Genomic DNA, 23,407 nt, shown 5'->3' with positions numbered 1-23,407 from the left:
TATGCACCAGTGAAACAGAAAGTAAAATTTGTGTGGGTATTAATATGTCTGACAAATTTACAATTCATGATGGGTTAAAACAAGGAGATGCATTATCTCCATTGCTCTTTAATTTTGCCTTAGAATATGCTGTTAGGAAGGTAAAAGAAACTAAAGAAGGACTAAAATTAAATGGTGTGACTCAGTTGTTAGCATATGCAGATGATGTAGATTTACTGGGGGATGATGTGAATACAATTAAGAATAATGCTAAAATATTTTTCAAAACTGCTAAAGAGATAGGTTTGGAAGTTAACAAAGAGAAAACTAAATACTATATGCTTACAGGCCGAAACCAAGTGTTAGGTAATAATCAAAATCTAATTATTGATAACAACTCGTTTGAACCAGTTTCCAAATTCAAATACTTACGAGTAATATTAACAAATTAAAATTATATTAAAGAGGAAATAAAAAGTAGGCTTAATTCAGGAAATGCATGTTACTTCTCTCTTCATAAACTTTTGTCTTCTCGTTTAATATCTAAGAAACTAAAAGTTAAAATATACAAAACAGTAATTTTGCCTGTAGTATTATATGGATGTGAAACTTGGTCCCTTACATTGAAAGAGGAACATAAATTGAGAGTATTTGAAAATAAGATCCTTAGGAAAATCTTTGGACCTAAAAGGGATGAGGAGACAGGTGAGTGGAGAAGGTTACATAATTTAGAACAGGGCATGAAATTTCAAGTTTGAAATCAGTCGCCGGACTAAAATCTTTGGTCGCCACTATTTTATATTGATAAATAATAAAAATATGAGCAATTATTAAATATTAATGTTTGTGTAGCGCTGTCGTTCTGCACTGAAGTACCACTTATCAATCGCAGCTGCTGGGTCAAACTCTGACAGGGAGGATGGGGGGGGGGGGGTTCCGTTTACGGAAACTCTGAGCAAATCATCCAGTGTCTCAGTCTTCAGAGAGTTCCTGTAAGTAGTCTTGAGTCTGTTGTGACAGCTGAAACCTCCCTCACATGAGGCTGTGCTCACTGGTATAACAGCACAAAATGTCAAAATCTGGAGCAAATTGGGGAATCTTGCTGAACACTCCACACTGTGGATCTTCTCCAGCGTCTGATTCAAAGCTGGAGAAGGAAACAAAAGTTTGTATTCTGTCCACTCTGCTGACAGAACATCCGTTTTCTCATTATAAAGGATCGGGTTAAAGTATATGTAGATCTTCTTCATTTCTTCTATCCCAAACTGAAGAATATTTTCTTTGGGAGGCCAACCCAAGGTGTCGAAAACATGCAGAGATGCAATCGCATCTGTTGACATAGACGGCAATGTTTCTGTGATGTACACCTTCGCATTGTTAATTAAGTTTCCTCTAACAGTCTGAAACTCTTGCACATCCCTGATCTTCCCTGAAATGGATACATGGTCCAAGAAATCTTGTTCGCTTGGTCCAACATTAGATTCCAGGTGAGGTCAGCCAAAACTGAAATACAGTGTTCAATTCTTATTTTCAGAGATGAAATCAAAAGATTCTTATTTTGTAGTGCCACGCTTAAAGGGTTCAATTTCCGTAGAAATCCAAAAGGAAGTACAGAAGCTTAACAAATTTAAATTGCTTCAAACTTTTCAGCAAATCCTTAGCTTTAGCGCCATCATTGTCTTTTCATGGGCCACCTGTTCAAGATGGGTCACAACCAGTGGCGTAGCGTTATAGTACGTCCGGCGTTCCCAGATTTAAAATTTCAAAAATGCTTAAATGCTGTGATTATAAAGTAAAACGTGACTAATTTCATATATGTTTGACCTTCATGGCATTACAATGGCTATTTTTCGCGATCCGCTTGCAACGCTCCACTCTCAACACTCGTTCTAGCATCTCTTTTCAATGCCTTTCCCGGCCGGACGCCGAGCAGGTTCGGCGTACAGGACTCCTATATTCCTTGCTGCCTTTATGGAGGGAAAGCTTCCATTTCTACAGCACGCGCATAAATAGGCTCTCTTACGCCGGCGTACGAGAGGTCTACCGTGATTGGTTCATGTGACCCTTCCTGCCTTCTGAAGCAGACCACAGCGGCAGAATTCCTACCCGGTTCTTCGCTCTTCGCGCTCATGTATTTTTTCGTTATTATCTAACTACTTAATATTGTGTGAATGGAAATGTTTAGCATTCATTTGAAAACTCTTAACATCGAATGGTCTCTGGAGAAAATTATTTTAAAATGTTTATCAGCATTCTCTAGATGTAATAAACAGTGGTCTGAATTACTAATCGGCACTGTTACGTCAGTAGAGTGTACGATATTTGGATCATCCACTCTGCTTTTCACAGTGCGCCAAGACGACAGAGGTCCCTGGTTCGAATCCCGGCGTGAGCAGGGGTGTTCTTTGTCAGTATCCCTTCATCAATATCATCACTCATATTCATATTCGCAATTAACTAAAAGTGGTAGAAAAGCGAAGTAAAATAAACCAAATCAATCAGTAGTTGGATCGCCCACAACAATGACGTCTACTGTTGTGCAGAGGCGCTTGTGATTCAGGTAGGTTTTTAATGACTTGCGTCATGCAGAAAGATATAAAAAAAGGTATAGAACACCAGAGTTCAAAACATCTGTGGCATAGTGAGGCATCTAATTTTCTAGCTAAAACATGCAATGATGATGTTTTTATTGAAAACCCAGCTTACTTCAGGCAAATAATACCCGTGGCGACTAATACCATAAGTAAATTATTAAGTAAGAAAGGGCCGACTCTTCCTTCGGACTTGGCGTTCCCACCCGAAATGTCCATGCTACGCCACTGCTCACAACAGCTTTCCATGATTGCAAGAGAGCTATTTTTGCACGTTCTTTGCTGGCTAACCACCTAATAGTGTGGATGCCACTCAGTTTTAGAATTTATTCTATAACTTCTGCCGTTTCTCTCAAGAGGTGAAGTCTTGAGGCGTGTTTGACACACATTTGAAAGAACGAAATTTTAGTCGCCAGCCCAAAACTTTTGGTCGCCAATGGCGACCTGGCGACCGGAAATTTCGCGCCCTGCATTCTACATAATTTGTATTCATGTCCAGATATTATTAGAATAATTAAATCAAGAAGACTTAGGTGGGCAGGCCATGTGGCACGAATGGGAGAGGAAAGAGGAGTTTACAGGATTCTTGTTGGGAAACCTGATGGTAAGAGACCTGTAGGAAGGCCAAGAAGAAGATGGAGGGACAACGTTGAGATGGACCTAAGGGAAATCAGTAGGGATGGAAAAGAGTATATAGAACTTGCTCAAGATAGGGAAAGATGGAAGGCCTGTGTTGCTGCAGTCATGAACCTTCGGGTTTAAGAAGGCTAGGGAGTTAGTTAGTTATCTAACCCCTTTTCTCTCAATAAATTCGTTAGCTAGTTAGTTAAGCATGCACACTTCCCATGGACAAGGTATTCTCCATTGACAAGCGACACTAAGTATTGTAGACTAATGGGAATGAAGGTAGATATAAATCAGAACCTTAGTAGAATGCATTTAGGAACTACATTTTAATGATAAGAGAACCAAACCTGACCTGCCTAACCTAACCATGAAAGCATATACACTACAGTCCTGTTTAACCAAATCGCTAAAAAAGCCATCACTCGTGCGCGACCGTGTTTTATGCGGGAGTACCTTCGAAGCACATGTTACGATGCGTTATGCATTCTGTGCTGTACGCTCAAGGACAAGAGAGACCTGCCAGTTGAAATTTGTAATTCAGTTCGGTGCATCTGAAAACTTACTGTTAGTGAGTATTATACTGTACATAGTTTCGTGGCGTTGTGTTCAGTGAGTGATTTTTTTTTGGTGATTGGCAGTGATTATGGCAGAAAAGAGAAAGCAAGTTGTGACAATGCAAAAAAAAAAAAAAAACTGGAGGCAATTTATGGACAAGGGTGAGTCAGTGAAAAACATTTCCATTGAATATGGGGTAGAGGCTGCAACAGTACGTGACTGGAAAAAATAGCAGGAGTCAAATTGAATATTTTTGCATGTTAATGGTATCCAAAGAATCGGTCCACTGTTAAAAAACCTAGAAATGAATCCTTAGACGAGGCCCTTTTTATGTGGCTTGAAACCAAAAGTTGGGTAGGGATCCTACTTTCTCTGCCAGTATTGGATGGCTAAGTAGGTGAAAGATCAACATGGAGTGTGTCAAAGTCTCTCGGGTGCTATGGATGATTCGGAAGAGTATAAGAAGAAGTGCAATAACTTATTAATGATGAAAAATTACATACATTACATATGTACTGTATATCAAAAACCTTTATTCCAGTTTAACCGAAATTTCGATCAACCGAAGCACCATCGGTCCCATCAAATCCAGTTTAAGGGACTGTAGTGTATTGAACAAAATCTTAAGTAATTGCTAAAACTCCACAGTATGTGTTAACAGACGTAAATTGAAATCGAACCATGTAAAAATTGCATTCGTAGCATGATGAAATTGCAATAAAACAAAAGGAACTTGGGCATGAACCTTCCTTAAAGTTATGAGCACTGTTTGGATTTTGAAAGAAAAAAGAAGTTATTTATGTCGGAAATAAAACTTTAAAATTGCCTTAGTAAGCATGCATGCTTCCGATGGACAAGGCATTCTCAGTTGATGGAAGCAAGAGTAAACCTGACCCACCTAACCTAACAATGAAGCATTTATGGTTGTTATTAAAATGCTAAGGAAATTAAACATGACCTGCCTAACCTAACTACCAAAGTATTTATTGAACATAATCTTCAAACATTTTGATGGGAACAAGAATGTACACACCTGAACATCACATGGTAAATGAACAGATTCTGTGAACCAATACCAGAAACCCCTTCATACCTCACACATCTGACCTAGGTTGGAGGAGCAATTCGTAGCCAAGACAAAAGTAAACGAAGTAAAAGTGCAAGTACAGAGTTATGTAAGTATATGGAAATAAAAAAAAACAGTTTCAAGGAAACACGCAATAAGTAATCACTATAGCTCCACAGTATGTGTTAACAGACATAAATCAAAATTAAACCATGTAAAAAATGCATACAAAGCATGATGAAATCGCAATAAAACAAAAGGAACTTGGGCTGTATGTGTTAAAGGGCATACTTAGAAATTGAACCATGGAGAAAATGCCTGTGTGCATGGTCATATATATAGTTCATGTAAAAAGGGGGGGGGGGGGGGGTTCAACTTTTGGTTCAGTTAGGGTTCCTATATTTCATTGGTGAAAATCTTCGCCACTACTGACCGATAGCTTGTTAGGGAGCAGAGGGGGAGGGGCTAGACCCAATAAAGTTGTATGTACATGTATGTACAATATAATTGTCATTTACATCACACACTGTGTGGGAACTTTATTTGAGTTGGTGTTTTAAGTCCACTTCATGCACGGTAAGGCTAATCGGGACTGCACCTTCAGTTTAAAGTGGGATCTGAACCACTATGTGCCTCCGCCGGGTATTGAACCTGGGACCCCTTGATTACAAGATGACGACGCTACCACTGCACCATCGGGGAGGCCCGGGAAATTTTATTTGAAAACTGCGGACTGAACAGAAAGGTACCCAAGCACCAACTCTTTGTAATAAGCGGGTTATAATACAATGGAAGAGAATCGCAACTGAAATTCAGCACTGCTGATGAGCATTTTCGAATTACGTCCACGCATTTAAATATAAATAAAGTTCAGGAAAGTATAGTATTAATCATTTTTTCTTTCCCACCAGATTCCCGGATATTTGTGCATCGCGAAGAAACTATTCGGAACACCGGGACAAATTATACCACTCCGGGATTGTCCCTGAAAATCTGGGACGTATAACGTCCCAAGGTACGAGTATGATCTGGCTATCAAAATCCACTCTGCCACCACATGAAAGGTCACACATTTATTAAATTAAGACTGTGTACGAACTTCTAACTTTTCTACATAAAATGAGCAGAAAATGCTTTCGAAAAAGCTAATCCCAGCTTCTCTTTAAAAAAGAATTACAATGTTACAATTAGTCTTTTCCTCCTTGCTACAAAATTGAAAATAACATCATCGGTGTTATTTTAATATTCGTATGTATGTACACTTAACAGTACAGGGTCCATTAGTCGAGGATCTCTCATTGAATTGGGAGAACATTATTTCAATCTCCTTAATGTTAAACATATCATCTCGGGTGTTGAAGATGAAACTGTCAGTGTAGCCAAGATCACCAACAATTTGCTCATATTTGAGTATAAAGTTCTTGTCACAATTTTCTACTGCCTATAATGCAGACCCTGGACATGTCTTTTCATTATTGTTTGCCACATTTTTAATTCAGATCTAAAAATGTAAAAAAATGTCAACCAGGCCATCCAACATTTTAACACACTGTTCCAATGAATGAGGAAGAGGCATTTCATATTGGAATAAGCTGTTGCAATTTTTCAAGGTGTTGACTGTGTTCATTTCCACTACAAAATGGTCCAAAAATGGACAACAGTAAAGTTCCTACTATTAGTGTACACAATTTCACAAGTCACCCTACTGAGTATTGATACTATTGTGTCCATCTTGTCTCAAGCAACTTGAGAACGTTGCAGAGCTTCCCTAGCTTATCTTGCACTGCACTTTTTACAACCAAATTAATTTGAGAAGTTTGATTGATTTATTTGCATTATTTTACTTCACTTTTTCTGTCACTTTTGGCTAATTTCCGAAGATCGGATGAGTGATGAAATTGATGAATGGACACCCACAAAACCAGGGTTGGCCCAGGTGGGCCCAGTTCAGTATTCCCCAGAAAAGAAAAAGTTGTAAATTATTGCTTTAAATACTTGTGAGGTTCTACAATTGTCAATTTATTTTGGAAAACTTGTAAAGGAGAACTTATAATGATAAAAATAATGAATGTAGTACAAGTCATAATGGGTTTTTTCAGACTATTTTCCTCAAATCATGATAAAAATGGACTTTTAACACAAATAAAAATAATACATAGCCTATCCAAGGAACAAAAAAGAAAAGTATCAGAAATTTTTGCATAAAACATTTGATGCAGCATAGTTGAACAAAGCTTATAATTTTAAAATGTTTTAGCTTTTTCGTTAGCAGTCACGTCCTTATGTGGGGGAGTAATAGAGGCCTGCACAAGACCTGGAGCAGACCCGTTCGCGAGACATCGCTCCTGAAATGCCATGCAACCTGCGCAACACCCTCGCTTGAGCACCTGGCCTGACCATATGCCCAGATCGTTCTTGGCAGGTATTGAAAACCCGCCGGGTACCCGCAGTCGTAAGATACCTAGTAGGTCTCAGTGCGTTCATTCAATCAACTGCATGCCCCTCCCTCTGCATGACGTAGTTGCTTCGAGTAGAAACTGCACCGGGCTCACACCTGTCTGAAGTGTTGCCAACTGCAATAGATTTTCACTACTTAAAAAAGGGAACTCAAAGCTTCGTAAGCCACATCGCCAATGAAATGAGATTTACGAATGTTGCTACCCCCCCCCCCCACACACACATTGAAATAGGTTTTCCGTGGCACAGGATCCATAAGTATATGTCGTAAACAAGCAATATACGTATATATAGTGATACAGGGCAGGACTGAAACATGTCACGTTCGACGATGAGGTCGCGAGTCGAACAACACACTGTTCTACTGCGAACACCAGGGCCGTAGCCAGCCAGGGGCATTGCCGTTACCCTCGTTTGGGGGGCAAGTACTTGGATAAACGTGCCAACAATAACAATAATAAAGTAGCATGAAAGGCATTATTATCCTCATAAATCATGCCAAAAGGGGGTAGAAGTCGGTTCTGAAGCATTTGTGTTGAAACAGAGGATTAGAAATATTTTTTTCAACACGCCAATTTCACATTAGCTAATAATGAAAAACAAGCACACAAACTGTTTTTGAAAGAAAGGAAGTGCATGATAAATGCATTCCGAATGTACATACATATGTCATGTAAAATTTCCATCTACAATATGTTCTCTTCACATGGAGCGACGTAAAATAAGAAATACATATGCTAACACTAAATTGTGTACATATTCAAAATTTCATTAAATTATATATTATTTAAATACATTACATAATCAATTCATCCAACTCGTAACAAACCAACTTTAATAGCAAATAATATCACGGGCCGCCATGGCATTCTCTGTTTTAAAACTTTTCACACTTAGATCATTTGGCGCCCAGGGCTGACTCCCGCTACCCCCTTGCTACGGCATTGAACTTGATGAGACTGTATAATATTTTATAATATATTTCTACTTTCATAATATTTGAAATCAAGGTGTTGCAATTACCCCTTCATTCCCCCTCTGCAGGTGCCCTTGGCCGTCTGGAAGGAAAATGCAAGAGAAATATGAAAATTAATTCCATCTTGAGTACCTTTTAGCCCTGCTACTCTTAAATTCTGCTAGCCTGTTTTTTCTTGTACTTTAATGTTTGACCCCCACCCTGGCCCCTCCGCTAGACTTAATTTCCGTCCAAGGTTGGGGGCAATGCCCCCTGGTTGCGCCACTGCGTGCCTGGTTAAGGCACCATGCAATGAAAAACAATTAGTTTTCAGTGAGGAGATTTTTGTTTGCTCGATCATTCATTTAGATAAATGAAGCTGTAATATTACGTGCATTTCCTGGCAATAAGATAAAAACTGCTTACGCTGAACTGAAATCGTTAAGTATATAAATTCTCCTTGTAGGAGAGAGCTCCTCCTAGGACTTTGTAGGATTTAGGAGCTACGTAAGTAGGCAACACTGGCTGTAGCTGTCCATGTGGTGATGAAACACCTGGAGCGACACGCTGCCGGAGGGCTGTTTCCTTCCAGCAGGTTTTGCAGGCGCCCGGGTCTTGTTGAATGCCCAGTTACCTTGTAAGCGCAGAGCACCTTGAAGATCAAGAACCCGGGTAAAGACGCAAGTCGACTCATTGCTGTGGGCAGGCGAGCACGTATACCTGTCCTCGCGTGCAAGCGGGCAGCGGGTAGGTAAAAGGCAGACTATGCAGCCCTCTGGGGAGTAATAGTGACACATCATAGTTTCAACTGTGATGATCAATTGATACCATAAATTTTTTGCATGTTTAAGCATTACAATGGAGAATTGAGTACATTTTATTGAAATGTCGTTAATTGTGGCATCACAGAACATTCTTTAAACGATTTTTCTCATTTCTCATCAGAATGGGCTGCTTGCCTGTGCAAGATGAATGTTATTTATATCTGGTTAGGAACTTGTTACCCATGTAAGTCTTGTACCTTCATGATCTACCACAATTTCAGCTTTTTTTCTTTTCATCTTACTTTTCTTTAAGGATGTATAGGGTACTCAAGTAAATACAGTGTACATGTATACTTTCATATTTTGATCATTTTCAAACCCTTGAATAGGCTATATTTTTTAGCTTTGTGCATGAGACTTACAGGAGCATTATGTATGTACTTGCACTATAATTTGACAAATTTATCAAAATATGGTGCATGAGTTAGGGTGAATGGCCAGAAGGATCTCATCTGTTTAGTGCAGTAAATTTATAATCATTTAGGTAAAATTATTTCTGCAGCTAGAAAACTTGTGAGTAAAATTGGACAATGTGTTTCAAGATGGTGGATGAAAAATGGATTTTCTATGCTATGTTCTACACTTTTTTTTTGTTCAAAACTGTCTAGAATACATTTTCAGAGTATAAGGAATTAAACTGAGTCATTTTAGAGATTTCATCCAAAAACTTTATCATCATGTTTCAAGATAGTGGACGACAGACTGGTTTAACATGTCTTCCAAGAGCTTTAAATTATGCTGATATTTGACTAGGTTAAATTTTCATAGATTAAGAAAACAAGTTTCAGCAATGTTACAGCATCACTTGAGTTTTAAGCTTTTAATAAAAAAAAAACTGTAATATAATGTGTGCTTTACGAGGGGTGGGGAAAAGTCACCAATTTTGAGACCATGATAACTGCAGCAAATTTAGAGGTTTTTAGCTGAAATGAATCACAACTAGATACATACACCTTGGAAACATTTTTTTCTTTTCCCCCCCATTTGCATTTGTTCAAAGCATTTCAAGATCGTAAACAAAAAATGGATTTTTCATATGATGAAGTAGATTCCAAATTCTGGTGACTTTCAAATGCCTAAACTACATTTTTGTGAATTTTAGACAATAAATGTTTTTAAATATATTGCATGTTCGGGGACCAAATTGATGGTCACTGATGTTTTGACCATGGGAATTGCCATTTTCATAGCAGCCAGATATTTTGTAGGATGTACCGTATTCTCACGTCTATAAGCCGCACTTTTTTTCCCTGAAAAGTGGACCAAAAAATGGGGTGCGGCTTATACACGCGAATGATAAGAAAAGCATGTGCGGCTTATACACAAGAATGAGAAAACATTTGCGGCTTATACACGCAAATGATAAGAAAAGCATGTGCGGCTTATACACACAAATGAGAAAACATTTGAGTTTTATACACGCGAATGAAAGAAAGTGCAGCTACGGCTAGGATATCACATAACGGATTCATTAACAGCAAATTCAACAACAATGCATCTGTAGCAGGCTTTGCAACAATATGATATCTTTAAACTTTTTTTGCAACAATATGATAATATCTTATCTTTGAACACGAATCATCCTTACTGTCGTATTGATCTGGAAACCATTCAGTAAAGTGAAGTTGTTAAAGAAGGTTGTGGGCCTGAGGTCAAGGTTGGTACTATCAAAGGGAGGATGTCTGGCAGAAGAATCAGCTACGATGCTCATTTTAAACTTCAAGCGATACGATATGCTGAAGGAAACGGCAACAGATCTGCAGCGTGATATTACGATGTGGACGAGTCTAACATTCGTCGATGGAGAAATCAGAAGAAACAAGTTGCTGCAACAAGTGGCAAGACAAAGACATTTCGTGGAAAAGAAGCCAAATTTCCACAGGTAGAAGAATAAGTTTTGGCCTTTGTAAATGAGAGAAGAAGTGCCGGCTATGCTGTAACCGTAGACATGATACGTTTTCAAGCTCATGAAGTAGCTTCAAAGTTAGACATCAGTCATCAAGCTTTTCGAGCTAGTGCAGGATGGTGTTCACGTTTTATGCGTAGGAAAAGTTTATCGCTTCGCCGTAGGACAACAATTGCGCAATTACCTGCAGACTTTGATCACAAAATTGTTAAATTTCACAAATACGTGATTCGAATGCGAAAGTCCAATGATTATAGCTTGTCTCAGATCGGCAACGCGGATGGAACACCTATTTACTGGGACATGCCTATGTCTAGCACAGTTGCACAGAGATGCTCGCACACCATATCGATCAAGACCACGGGTGGAGAGAAACAATGATGCACTTTAATGTTGGGTGTTCTCTCAGATGGAAGGAAACTGCCACCGTATGTTGTGCTGAAGCATAAGAATGTGCCAAAGGAGGCATTTCCACTGGGTATTATCATACGTGCCGAGCAGAAAGGATGTATGGAAGAAGAACTGGTATTGGACTGGATAGACAAAGTGTGGAATAGAAGGTCTGGTGCAGTGCTGAAGCAAAAGAGTTTGCTGGTGTGGGACAGCTTTTGTTGTCACCTAACAGACAGAATACAGACAAAATTACAACAGTTGAAAACTGATGTAGCTGTGATTCCTGGGGGTCTAACGTCTGTACTGCAGCCCCTAGACATTTGTGTAATTCGTTCGTTTAAAGCTGCGTTCCGGCGTCTGTATAATGACTGGATTAATGCAGGAAACCACGAGCTTACAGCAACAGGAAAGATCAAACGTCCGACTATCAAACAAGTGTGTGAATGGATTCTGGCAGCATGGGAAAGTGTAAAGTCGGAGACAATTGTGATGGGTTTTCTGAAGTGCGGCATATCCAATGCCCTAGATGGTACCCAGGATGAAATGTTGTGGGATGATGATGCTAGTGATGAAGATGACAATACCTCTTGTGCAGAAAATATTTCAACGAGTAGCAGCAACGACAGTGAATAAGGGCTTTGAGGACTCAAACTGAATGATACGGTATTAATATATAGATCATTGCGCTAAAATAAAGGTTAAAATACTTTTAAAATACTTGCTTGAAATTGGCTACCTACGACAAAAAAATGTCAATCGTGCGGCGTATACACGACAAATTTTATTTTCCTGAAATCTAAGGCCAAAAAAGGGGGTGCGGCTTATACACGCGTGCGGCTAATAGACGCGAGAATACGGTATAAGGTATTCCAATTTGGAAGAAATCAGCCAGACAATTAAATGTGGCAAAACTGTAATTGAAACATCCAGAAAAATAATGGGGAAACACAACTGTGATAAGCTGTGAAATAACTGTATTCAAGCAGATTGAAAACATTGTGTTGCATAGTACAGTGCGTTTCACAGTTGTTTTCCACAGAGCAGCGGTCGTTACATTGGGGCAGCAAGAGCGTGTCTGCCGGCAAACTGGATGCAACATCTGCGTAACTGGAACTGCTAGCTATGTAATGAAATATGCTCGTACACTCGTACAATTACATGCACAGTTAAAATTAAAATGAGCATGTACCATACTACAAGAAGTGTTGGAAATTATGTCCTCCAGCTTCCAAAAATTTACGGCATTTTTTAAGGAAATTTTCACTAACACGTATCAGTTCCTCTTCTGAAATTGCTTCAATTACACTCCTGATATTTTCTTTCAATTCTTCTAATGTATGGTTTCAGGTTTAAAAGCTTGGTAGCTTGCCATGCAGATGTTATGCAAATGTCTGTTTCTTGTGCAAGGCACCAGAGGGGTTTTTGAAAAGTGTGTACTGATCGTGCTCCAGCATCGTCTAGTTTCTCACCAGTAAGCACACAATATTTTACCCTTCACTGCTTCTTATCAAGAACAGACCCTGTTTCCCTAAATTTGCTTATAAGTTCTCGAACATTGTCTCTATGTGGAACAGGAACATCTGGGGATTCTGCTGCCAAACACCTTCTGACTTCCCTACAAGGATTCATAGCATTATTTGGACAGCAGAAAAGTACCAGTAATACCAAAACTAAAACAAAACAATCTAAAACACTTCACAAACAAGTGCAAACTGGACACCAGCCATCTGGATACTGAAGCACTGACACATTCCGTGCCAAGGTCAGCATACAGCTGTGGGTCTAAATGCTGGCAGAAGCCCTCCCACCACCCAGCATGTTAGTTGCGACTTCACAGAAGACTCGACAGAGAAAGGCACTGTATTTTTGGATTATTTAATGGTCTATGGCACATGAAATAAATGAGATAAAAAATGTGTTTGTAGCTGTACCATTATTCATTCCAACACAGGCACAACAGTGGATTTACAAAATAATTTGTTTCATAAACTGAAGTTCAGAATGGAATATTCACTAATGCTATTTATTAAAAATGTGCTGCATCTTGAAAGGCATATACTTTAACATGCTTAAATTTGAATACCATTGCAGGGGGAAGAAAGTAACAAACCTGATTAATAAAATTTAAAAGTGTCACTTTAAAAAAAAATATAGTTGGTACTACTTCCGTATAGTGGAAACACCTGAAAATCATTTCTTTTGCACTTTTTTACATTGCTAACGTACAATTCTACATTGTGGAAAATTTGTTTAGGTGTAATAATGAATTTCTAACAAAAATAATGTCTTATTTTTTAAATATACGTGTACTAGACTGTTTTTCTCCGGTTCTGTAACACACAATGTGGCGATAGCGTACTGGTTCATCGCGCATTGTGGCAGTGTTTTGTTCATTTGGAGTGTGTATGCAGTGTTTCCAACCTTCTTCACCGAAAATACCTAATTTCGTGGCCGGATTTGAAATCATGCTAATATCATGCTACCTCGTTAGCCCCACAAACGATCGACGTTAGCCCCATGAACCATTGACATTAGCCCCACAAACCATTGGTGTTAGCCCAACAAACCATTTCCGGTAAGGTTAGGAAAGCATAGTTTGAATTTTCGAAAAATAAAAAATCTTGCAACAAAAAGGCATGTTTGGAAACATAGACAGGGTGTTACGTCATGAAACGCACGGACCATCCTTGACATATAGAAGCAAATGGAAGCAACAGGAATTGCGTGTCGGAGAGATATTTTAATAGAAAAAAAAAAGATTTCACGGTTAAAATAAAATGTTATTAGTCCTCACCTAAAAGGTGCCAGTATGGAGTACCATTCTTGACTGCAGGATAAAAAAGCACTGGTTATAATTAGGGCTGAGCCGATAACGATACTCTTGCCGATTCCCAGATACTGATAATTGAAAATTGCAACAATTAAAATTTGTTCAAAGTACTGACAAAATAAATATTCTTTCCAATTATATGCATCAATTTACAAAGAAATTTGCATGATTTCCACAATAATTAGACTCTGCGAAAGCACTTTTGCGGGCCCCGTGAAAGATCAAGAAGCCGGAAAAGTATCGGCAGATGAATTCTAATGGATAGGCTACACTGGCATCGATATTGGCTCAGCCCTAGTTATAACATATTTTCTACCTCCCCCCTCTCTCCGGTAGCCTGATTGTTGGATACACCAAAGTATGTTCCTCCTCAGTAAATATAACACTGAAAACTGATACAGCATTACCTATTACACCCTCCAGAAAGAGTAGAATCAAAATGTTGGACAATATTTTGGAACAGAAAATGTCAACACAAGGAAGAAATTGAGTGGGCAGAGCAAAGCAGTACACACTGCTGTGAAAGTTGGTAACTGCAGTCACTCCCCCTCCCCTCCACGCAATCCAGTTCCCTTTCACGTGCTCATTGGTGGAGCAGTCTAGCAATACAAATTGAATGTTACGATACACGGTAAAAATTTACTATCCTTCGGACACCTCTAATTTTTTCGTTTCGTCAATTTTTGACATTCGTACTTACGTATCTGCTTCGCGGAACATTCCTGAAGGTGTATCAACGTTGTTTTGATGAAATTAATCGCAATTTTTCACATTACCAGTACATCTTTCTGGTAGGCCTCCTACCTAATTTTAACTATGTTTCCTAACCTAACAGAACTAACCTAACCACGTGCCAATGGTTTGTGGGGTTAGTGCCAATGGTTCGCAATTATTTCCAATTTCTAGATCCTGATACTAACACGACACCAAATTTTAACTATGTTTCCTAACCTAACAGAACTAACCTATCCACGTGCCAATGGTTCGTGGGGCTAGCGCAATGGTTCGTAATTATTTCCAATTTCTAGATCCTGATACTAACACGACACCAAATTTTAACTATGTTTCCTAACCTAACAGAACTAACCTATCCACGTGCCAATGGTTCGTGGGGCTAGCGCCAATGGTTTCCTTTCTTCACGACCCCATGTTCAATTAGAAAATCCACTGGATCCTCCACACCTGGTACAAACTTCACCACGCATCCAGGACACGTCATCCTTCTAACTCTCGTTGCAAACGCAGACAGTTCGAAACACTGGATACCCAATGAACATGAACAAAACACAACCACGACGCGTCATGATACAGTCACGATGTGTGATGGTGTATGAAGGTTACGTGCCAAATGCTATTCTCCGTCGGAGAATTAATTTTCAACGAACAACATGAATTTCAGCTATGAAACATTCCCACATCACACAAAACACCTTCCCGATGTTCGACAATGCTACAGGAACTTATTACGGTAAGTAGTTTGTTCTGTAAAAATAAATAAATGTGTCCGAAGGATAGTAAACAAGTACCGTTACACTACTAGCAGGGGAAAAATGTATTTGATAATTAAAAGATATATTTTTAAACATAACCTGAAAACCCAATAAAACCCAGTTTTGCCGGGGTTTAATAAGGTTTTATCTGAAAAAAAAAATCACCAAGGTTGGGTTTTTCAAAGGAAAAAAAACAGGCAAAATGCCAACCCTGCCACAAACGCCCAAGCAGAGTTTCGAACCCGGGACCCACGATGTGCTAACCACTGGGGGCTGCTCCTTTGAGAAGACGTGGGGGGAAAAAAATTATAACTGATTTAACAGTCTCAATATTGCAGAAATTCCACAGAAATGGGCAATAGCCAGGGTTCAAATATATGCTGAACAATGTACAAAAATTGCTATTGTACACTTCTCTGAAATTATCTATCTATCTCACCCCTTAATTCTATCACCCATTACATCAGCACCATCATAATCTTCACCAACTATTTTTTTTCTAAATCCACATTCACTCAACCCAGAAAGAGAGTAGATGTGCTAATAGCTGAAGCTAGCCCCAATGCAGTTACAATCTCCAATAGGGACAAGTTTCCTATTCCGATCTACAGTTTGGAAAATGGTTTATCGACTTTCGGGATTATCAAACAGTTGGGAAATTTCAAATTATCAAAAAATTAGAACCTGAGGAATACTTAAATCTTGAATGGTAAGAAACCATATTGGGAACCTCTATGAAATTATAATGTTTGTGCTACAAGTTCACAAGCAGCTGCTTCAGGGAAGAAATTAAATGTGGCATTATAGAACTTGTGAAATGTCAGGAGCTTTCGGAGTATTTTCCAGAGAAATTCCGAAAATATCAGGAAATTGCAGACATTTGCTTTCCAGTCCCATCTGGTGTGTGGAATTAATTTATTTCCCATTCGTATCCCGTTCTATACACTTGTAATTTATGAGAACAAAATAAGTTTGAAGAAATTTTTACGAACAAGTCTCTGTGCATAGCGGATAGAACAGGTAATCTGGTAATTTTACTGAACTAAAGGGGAGGAGGTTGGACCCATTGAACCTCCCCCTTAAATATGCCCATACCTGTGCACCACGATAAAATCTGAATTAAACATTCTAAACTTGGGCCAATGCTTCTAACGAGTCTTCAAATATTCCCCACTTGACGGCGCTAGTGTCAACATGAAAACTGGATTTGAGTTACTCGTGTTTCTATCTATAGATCGTTCACTACAACACGTTGACACTCCCATAGCACATTCAACAAAGTCAATGGAAACCATGCAATTTCGTACTATAACTTATGTATTGTTTTGAACCAAAACAATTTTTTTTTTTTACCCAAAAGACAACTTCCAAAAATTCAAATGCAAAACATGAGTTAAATTTTCTTTAAAAAACTACAAAACCTATAGATCACTCTGGCATATGAAATTCTCGAATGATGCTACTATAGTGGAACCACAAGCAAAGAAACCTGCGCATACCCGCGACTCCTGTGCACCATACTCCTGCGAGGAGGGAAGGAGGAGGGTGGACTATGCTTCCTTATGGGCCGAGTGAAACGGAAGAAGGGAAAGCTGCGCGGGGACTTTTTGTCCGAGATTTTTTTCCTTGTGGTTGCTCTATACAGGTTGACAGAAGTTCAAAATTGCACGTCCAATTTCGTCGTTGTCTTCCTGCTGTAGACAGAATACATACACCAGATATTATACATATGTAGCGTAATTGATACTGTTATCTATATGTAAAAAATTTGGAGTGAATGTAGACTATAGAGAATGTCACTAATTTCGTTAATATTTGGTATACTAACTAAATCTGGCCTTCTAATCGCGAATCTGTTGTTAAAATGCCGCGAATACGTCTGGAAATCGTGAAAAAAGCCGGTTTTTTTTAAAAAAAAAAGTTTTTTTCGCATTGTTTTACGAACAAAATTTTAACTATGCTTGCCTAACCAAACCTAACCTTGCCGGAAACGGTTCGTGCTGCTATCCGTGAATGATTTTTGGGGTTATCCGTCAATGATTTGTGGGACTATCCGTCAATGGTTTGTGGGGCTACCCGTGCATAGTTCTTGGGGTTACCCGTGAATTTTTACACGCGTCCGCGGGATTTTAACAACAGATTCGTGATTAGAAGGCTAAATTTAATTAGTATACCAAATATTAACGTAATTAGAGACATTCTCTATATTCTTCATTCATACCAAAATTTATAATACATCCTATTTTAATGGTTGAACACAATATATATCAACATTATGTTGTTTCGTGTTTTCAGGCGGTCTCATGCTGCTGTGTTACCTGGTATCTTCATCAAATGGTGTGTAGTAAGGAATACCAAGACTGCTAAGAAAACATAGATCAGATATAGCTGTGCGATAAATACTTTCTCGACGATTAAATGCAGTCATACTTATTCTCAAAGATTTACTACAGCCGCTAACATCACTATTTGCAGCAAACAAACTGACATAACGTCTACCCAAACAATCGACAACCGAGAAGTTTGCCAATATGGCAACCATAAATGTTGCCAAGCCAGACCAAGTTAACAACGTCTACGATTTTCTTCTATGCCACCATTCCATATATCGGATTTTATTTTGGTAGTGTCTGCTGCCACGTTCTTTTTCTGCTGGAACATCAAAAGAAATGCGCTTGGCAGTAGACTCGGTCTTTGTTTTATCGTGATTTCATCATGCTATGTATGCAATTACGTCTGTAACACATACTGTGAAGTTGTAGCGATTACTTTCACAAAAATGTTTTAAGATTAGGTCCCTTAGCATTAGTAGTTAGGTTAGGTTCTGTTAGCATTAAAATAATATCGCTAAATGCTTTCTAAAGAAAAAAGTTCTAAATTACCTGTACATTCATTCCCACTAATCATGAACTTGCATTTTTCTCGTCTTCATCTGTTCTTAAGACTGTAACATCCTCTTAGCAGACGAATTACGGGTAAGACTCTAGTTTACGTCCTTTTCCTAAGGAATACGTGTCATATATCGTTGGAAAGGTTATTTTATAAGGAATTCAACAAAGTAAATCCCAAGGCGAGGAAAAAATTCCTGGAGGAGAAAATCGAGAAAAACCGATGTTGTCCGGATATGCGTGATTGAACGTACTGAGGACATTTTTCGATGATCAAGAACATATTTAGGGGTGAAATGAGTGCTAATGGAACCTAACCTAACAGCCCTAACCTAACATCGTAGGCAATCCTCGTTCCCGTGAATGGTTAGTAACAGAAGGTGTAAAAATAAAAACTTACTTACCCTACGGAAGCCGGAGCGCCGGCTGTCTGCTAGCACGGTTTTGTAAACGGGCAACAAGGACAAGGAATGCGCAAGAAAGACGTAAACGGGTAAGAAGGAGTGGGCAAGAAGGACGTAAACTAGAGTCTAGCAGAATTACGTGACAGGAGCAAATTTGACGCTTATTCTTACAGTTGACACGTGCGTGGCAGCAGACTCGGTCTTTTATTTTTCACAAATATAAAAAATCAATATTTTGAACACGTTACATTCTAAAACTGAAATATGAATATTATTTGGTTGCAGAAATATTACCCAGAAAATGGGGCTGTTCAGTCTCAAACTTCTCCGGTGACAGTGCCAGCATAGTTGTGTGCTTAATTAATTTAGTTTGTCATTTGGTTGTCCTAAATTTCATAATAATAATAAAAACATAATAATGATTTATTTCCGCAGGCCTATTGTACAGTCACGGACACTTTTGGTTTTAATGATCCCATATTGTTACAAACAACCCAGAAATGTCGGAATCCATAACTGTGGGTTCCAAAACCGGAGTGGCAAGGTGCCTAAACTGGGGTACAGCGCCTTGAATAACGTAGTGTAGAAAACGGCACGGTTCTATGCCCCGCGACAAGTTAAGTTTGCAGCAACTTTTCGCATATGAAGACCCAAACAGGAGCGCAGAATGTAGTTCCACTGCAATACTGCTGATTTTCTCGCTGTCTGTGATATGAGCAGCTCGGCGGTTAAAGCAAGACTCGCACGGGAGATGCTGAGCGCCGTTCTCGAGTGGATTAATACATTAAACTTGCTGCAAACTTAACCTGTCGCGGGGCTTACGCTCTCTGACTGGTTCCACTCGAATAGGATACCGCTAGAGGCGCTGGTGTTGCACCCGGTGCTTGGTATTCGTCTGCTTATAATGGAAGTAAATGGAGTTTTCGCTGCAACGTCTGATTCTTTTACATGAAGCGTTTCTATGAATGTGATAATTGCTATGGTATTTTGTACAGTGGTCGCGAAGATACTAACGAACATTCTAAACAGTCGACCACGTCCTGTTATCGTCATACTTTCGTTAATAATACGGGAGAAAAAATACGCGTGGAATGCTCTTGGCAACTAAATTTTTGTGTATGAATTAGGTTCATTATTATTATCATCATCATCATTTCTTTTAAAGATATACACACTGAAGCATTTGTATTTTTTATATTATTGTCTCTTTTCTTCCGCTTTAAACTAATCGCGGCGATGATGATAATGATGATTGCATGAAACGACCAGGGGAACCCTACAAAACTTTCTTAGTTCCATCGACATGAGTGTAAGGAAACTTTCAAACCAATGGGACAAGCGACACGGGATGTTCACACTGTCACACTAGTGACACACACTTCCAGACTGTAAAATAGCATTCATTGCCCATGAGGGTCCAAACAGCAAACGACACGTTCATATGGCGTATTTGCGTGCTACTTGTTACTTCCGTCGGAAAGCTCCTTAAAGGATAGGTGCTGAGACCGAAGCGACGCGCTACAGGGGGAGTTCCCAACTAAGTGACAAGCGACATGATGCCTTCAGTCTATTAGCAAGCGTTGCTTGCGAACAACAGATACGCGACACGATAAACCGCACATTACAACAACAGATCTAGTGAGATTGCGCACCAAAGCGACAAGCGGCACGCGACACTTATCGTTTGAGGATTTCACCAACCGAACGCTTTCCTGTCCTTCCCGTCATGCCGCTACGATGTGAAATGTTGCTCTTGATTGGCTCCTTTCCAAGCAACATGTGTCGCTTCGGTATGAAAGTTGCCTTGGACCAAAGGACCCGTGTCGCATTGGTGTGAAATCCTCGTATCGTTTGTCGCGTGTCGCTTTTGTCTAAAATCTCCTTGAGGAAACAGTGCAGTCAGACTTGTGTCCCTACGGTTCGAAAGGCTGCATTGATTACCGACTGCTCGCTTTCAAGCAATACTTGTGGTTTGTCGCCTCGGTATGAAATATCTCTCAGGATACTATTTATATTCTAATAACATAGAAAAATAAACTCTAATACACAGTCCAAGACCTGACGTCCGGAATCACATTGCGATGTTTCTTCTTGTGTTACGCACGCATGCTATTTATTTATTTATTAATTTTATTTTACTTTTCTTTCCAAATTAATGCCATTTCGTGACTGCAAATCACTCTACAAATATAACTGTTTCCATCAATTCACGTACCGCCTTTTAAGACAAACAAATCTACATAATATATTCCAAAAACTAACAAAGCCGCATTACTTTCATAAGAAAATTAGCACCGATTCTGATCGCACTGCCATCTATGTTCTCATCAGTTGCGGGAACCAGTTTCTTGGGTCGTTTTCACACTACGTTATTCAAGGCGCTGTAACTGGGGTGCAGAGCGGGACCTCCGAGAGATACTTGGACCTCCGAGAGATACTTATACTTATGTACGGGTCTCACACCAGCTTTCGGGACGTCACAGGATTAGTCAAGTATAGTCCATTTACAACATAATAATAATAATAATAATTTATTTCCGTAAACCTGCAATACATAGGTATGGAAAACGTCAAGGATTACATGTGTATTATTGAGAGTTTTTCTACAAATAGTTTAAGATACATGATCGTTAAGAATATGATATATCCTTAAAAAGTTACATAAAAATTATACACAAAAGGAGATATTACTGAACAGAATTTCATACATGAGGGCATATATGTTACAACTATACGGCGTACGCTTTTAGAAGGAACATGAGTTCAGCCAATACGCAGCCAGTGCTGTCGCGCTGCTGCCAAACCAAGTGCTAGCGGAAAGGAAACGCAGAGATTTCGCAGTGTCTAATATTCAGCTTTTTATATATAATGCATGCACGTGATATTTGAGTAGAATGAAATATATATATAGTAAAGAATTCTACAGGATTATATCATATCACTGCAGCATATAAGAGAAACTCGTACCTGAAAGAAGTTTGAAGGTACGTATTTATTATAGAGGAACTGCAAGGCCATCATCATCGCTCTCGTATCTGTTTTCTGGCATGTTTACCAGAAGATCAGAAGATCACCGATTTCTGTGTAGATACGTTACCCTGTTTTATAATAAGCAACACAGTATGCACACAGACAGCACACGCTTTAGCCGTAAGTTCTCGACTCGGAGAAAACAATGTTTCAGCACGCACTTCTTCCGACGCCAATTCCTTGAAGCAAGAATACTCTAGATTTCTGTCTTGTGAACGTAATATTTTACCCTTGGTGCCTGTCAGTGATTTATCCACACACCCCTAACACCCCCCCAACACCCTCCCAAATTTTGGTGAACACCCCTAAGCAGAAAAGGGGAACACCCCCCCTGTAGGGGGGTGTAAATATGGATGTTTATATCAACAATAGAATGACAATACTTCAACATTAACAGAAAGGAATCATTTGTAGCTGAAGAAGCGTAGTCCAATGGACCTCTCGATCAACTAAAACCAAAGTAACAAGGAAGGAGGGTGGAATGTGCAGCATGACGATTTCCTGGAAACACCAGCTTCCTTGACAAGGCTTTGGAAGGAAGACTGCCATCTGGCAGTGACGTGCGGTGACGTCGACACTTGGGGTAGCAGTCAGTGGCGTGCTCAAGGGGGGGGATTGGTGTGAGTCACACCCCTCCTCCCTTTAGGGTCAGTATTCCTTCAAAAAAGAAGAATGTCAATAACAGGAAAAGATTGCAAAATTATGAATGAGTACTAGAAAAAAGTACACGTAACCCCCACCCACATTCGAAAATAAAAAACTATTTGATTTGACTCTAAGCCAGAGATCCTGGGTTCGAATCTCGGATTGGCCATTTGTGTTCTTTGTGTGTGTTCCTTCATCTATTTTGTTGTACCAAAGGTGGCGGAAAAGCGAAGTAAAATAAACCAATTTGAGCAATCAATCAATGATTTGATTTCATTTTTGTTACTTAGCGTCGCTTTTTTGTCACATTTGGTTAATTGTGAAGATGATACGATGAAACTGATGAAGGGACGAGCACAGGGAACGCCCATGCCCGGGTCGGGGTTCGAACCCGGAACTCCTGGTGTCGTAGCGCGCTGTGATAACCACTCCCCCGCGCTTGGTTGATTTGGTGACAGGTAACAAAACACAACACACTTTTTTGTAGTTTCTTCAATGATATTCATTTGACTTTTTGAGTTCTGAGATACATTTTTCATTCCAAATTATTTCATTATTCACTGCAACACATAGGACAAGAATGCGCACTCATCACGGGTTCGAATCCTGGCCTGGATTGTTCATATGAGGTCCCTTCACCAATTTCATCATATCATCACTCAATCCTCATTTTTGCGATAACCAAATGTGGCAGAAAAGCGAAGTAAAATAAACCAATTTGAGCAATCAATCAATGATTTGATTTCATTTTTGTTACTTAGCGTCGC

General features: G+C 39.3%; 1 protein-coding gene across 1 annotated transcript in view; it reads right to left on the bottom strand.

Moving 5' to 3' along the window:
• The window catches only part of LOC145984210 (uncharacterized), a 65,064-nt gene extending 46,880 nt beyond the window's left edge, over window positions 1–18,184 (bottom strand). The window contains exon 1 of the mRNA XM_083117741.1: window positions 17,992–18,184. Within this exon, the coding sequence (XP_082973867.1) occupies window positions 17,992–18,101 (110 nt within the window). The 5' untranslated portion in view covers window positions 18,102–18,184. The remainder of the gene's footprint in view (window positions 1–17,991) is intronic.
• Window positions 18,185–23,407: the final 5,223 nt, after the last annotated feature.

The sequence above is a fragment of the Lepisma saccharinum genome, chromosome 2 (assembly GCF_977018435.1).
Source record: "Lepisma saccharinum chromosome 2, izLepSacc3.1, whole genome shotgun sequence".
Lineage (NCBI taxonomy): Eukaryota > Metazoa > Arthropoda > Insecta > Zygentoma > Lepismatidae > Lepisma > Lepisma saccharinum.
The sequence above is the reverse complement of the archived record's forward strand: the minus strand, read 5'-3'. Positions and strand labels throughout refer to the sequence as shown.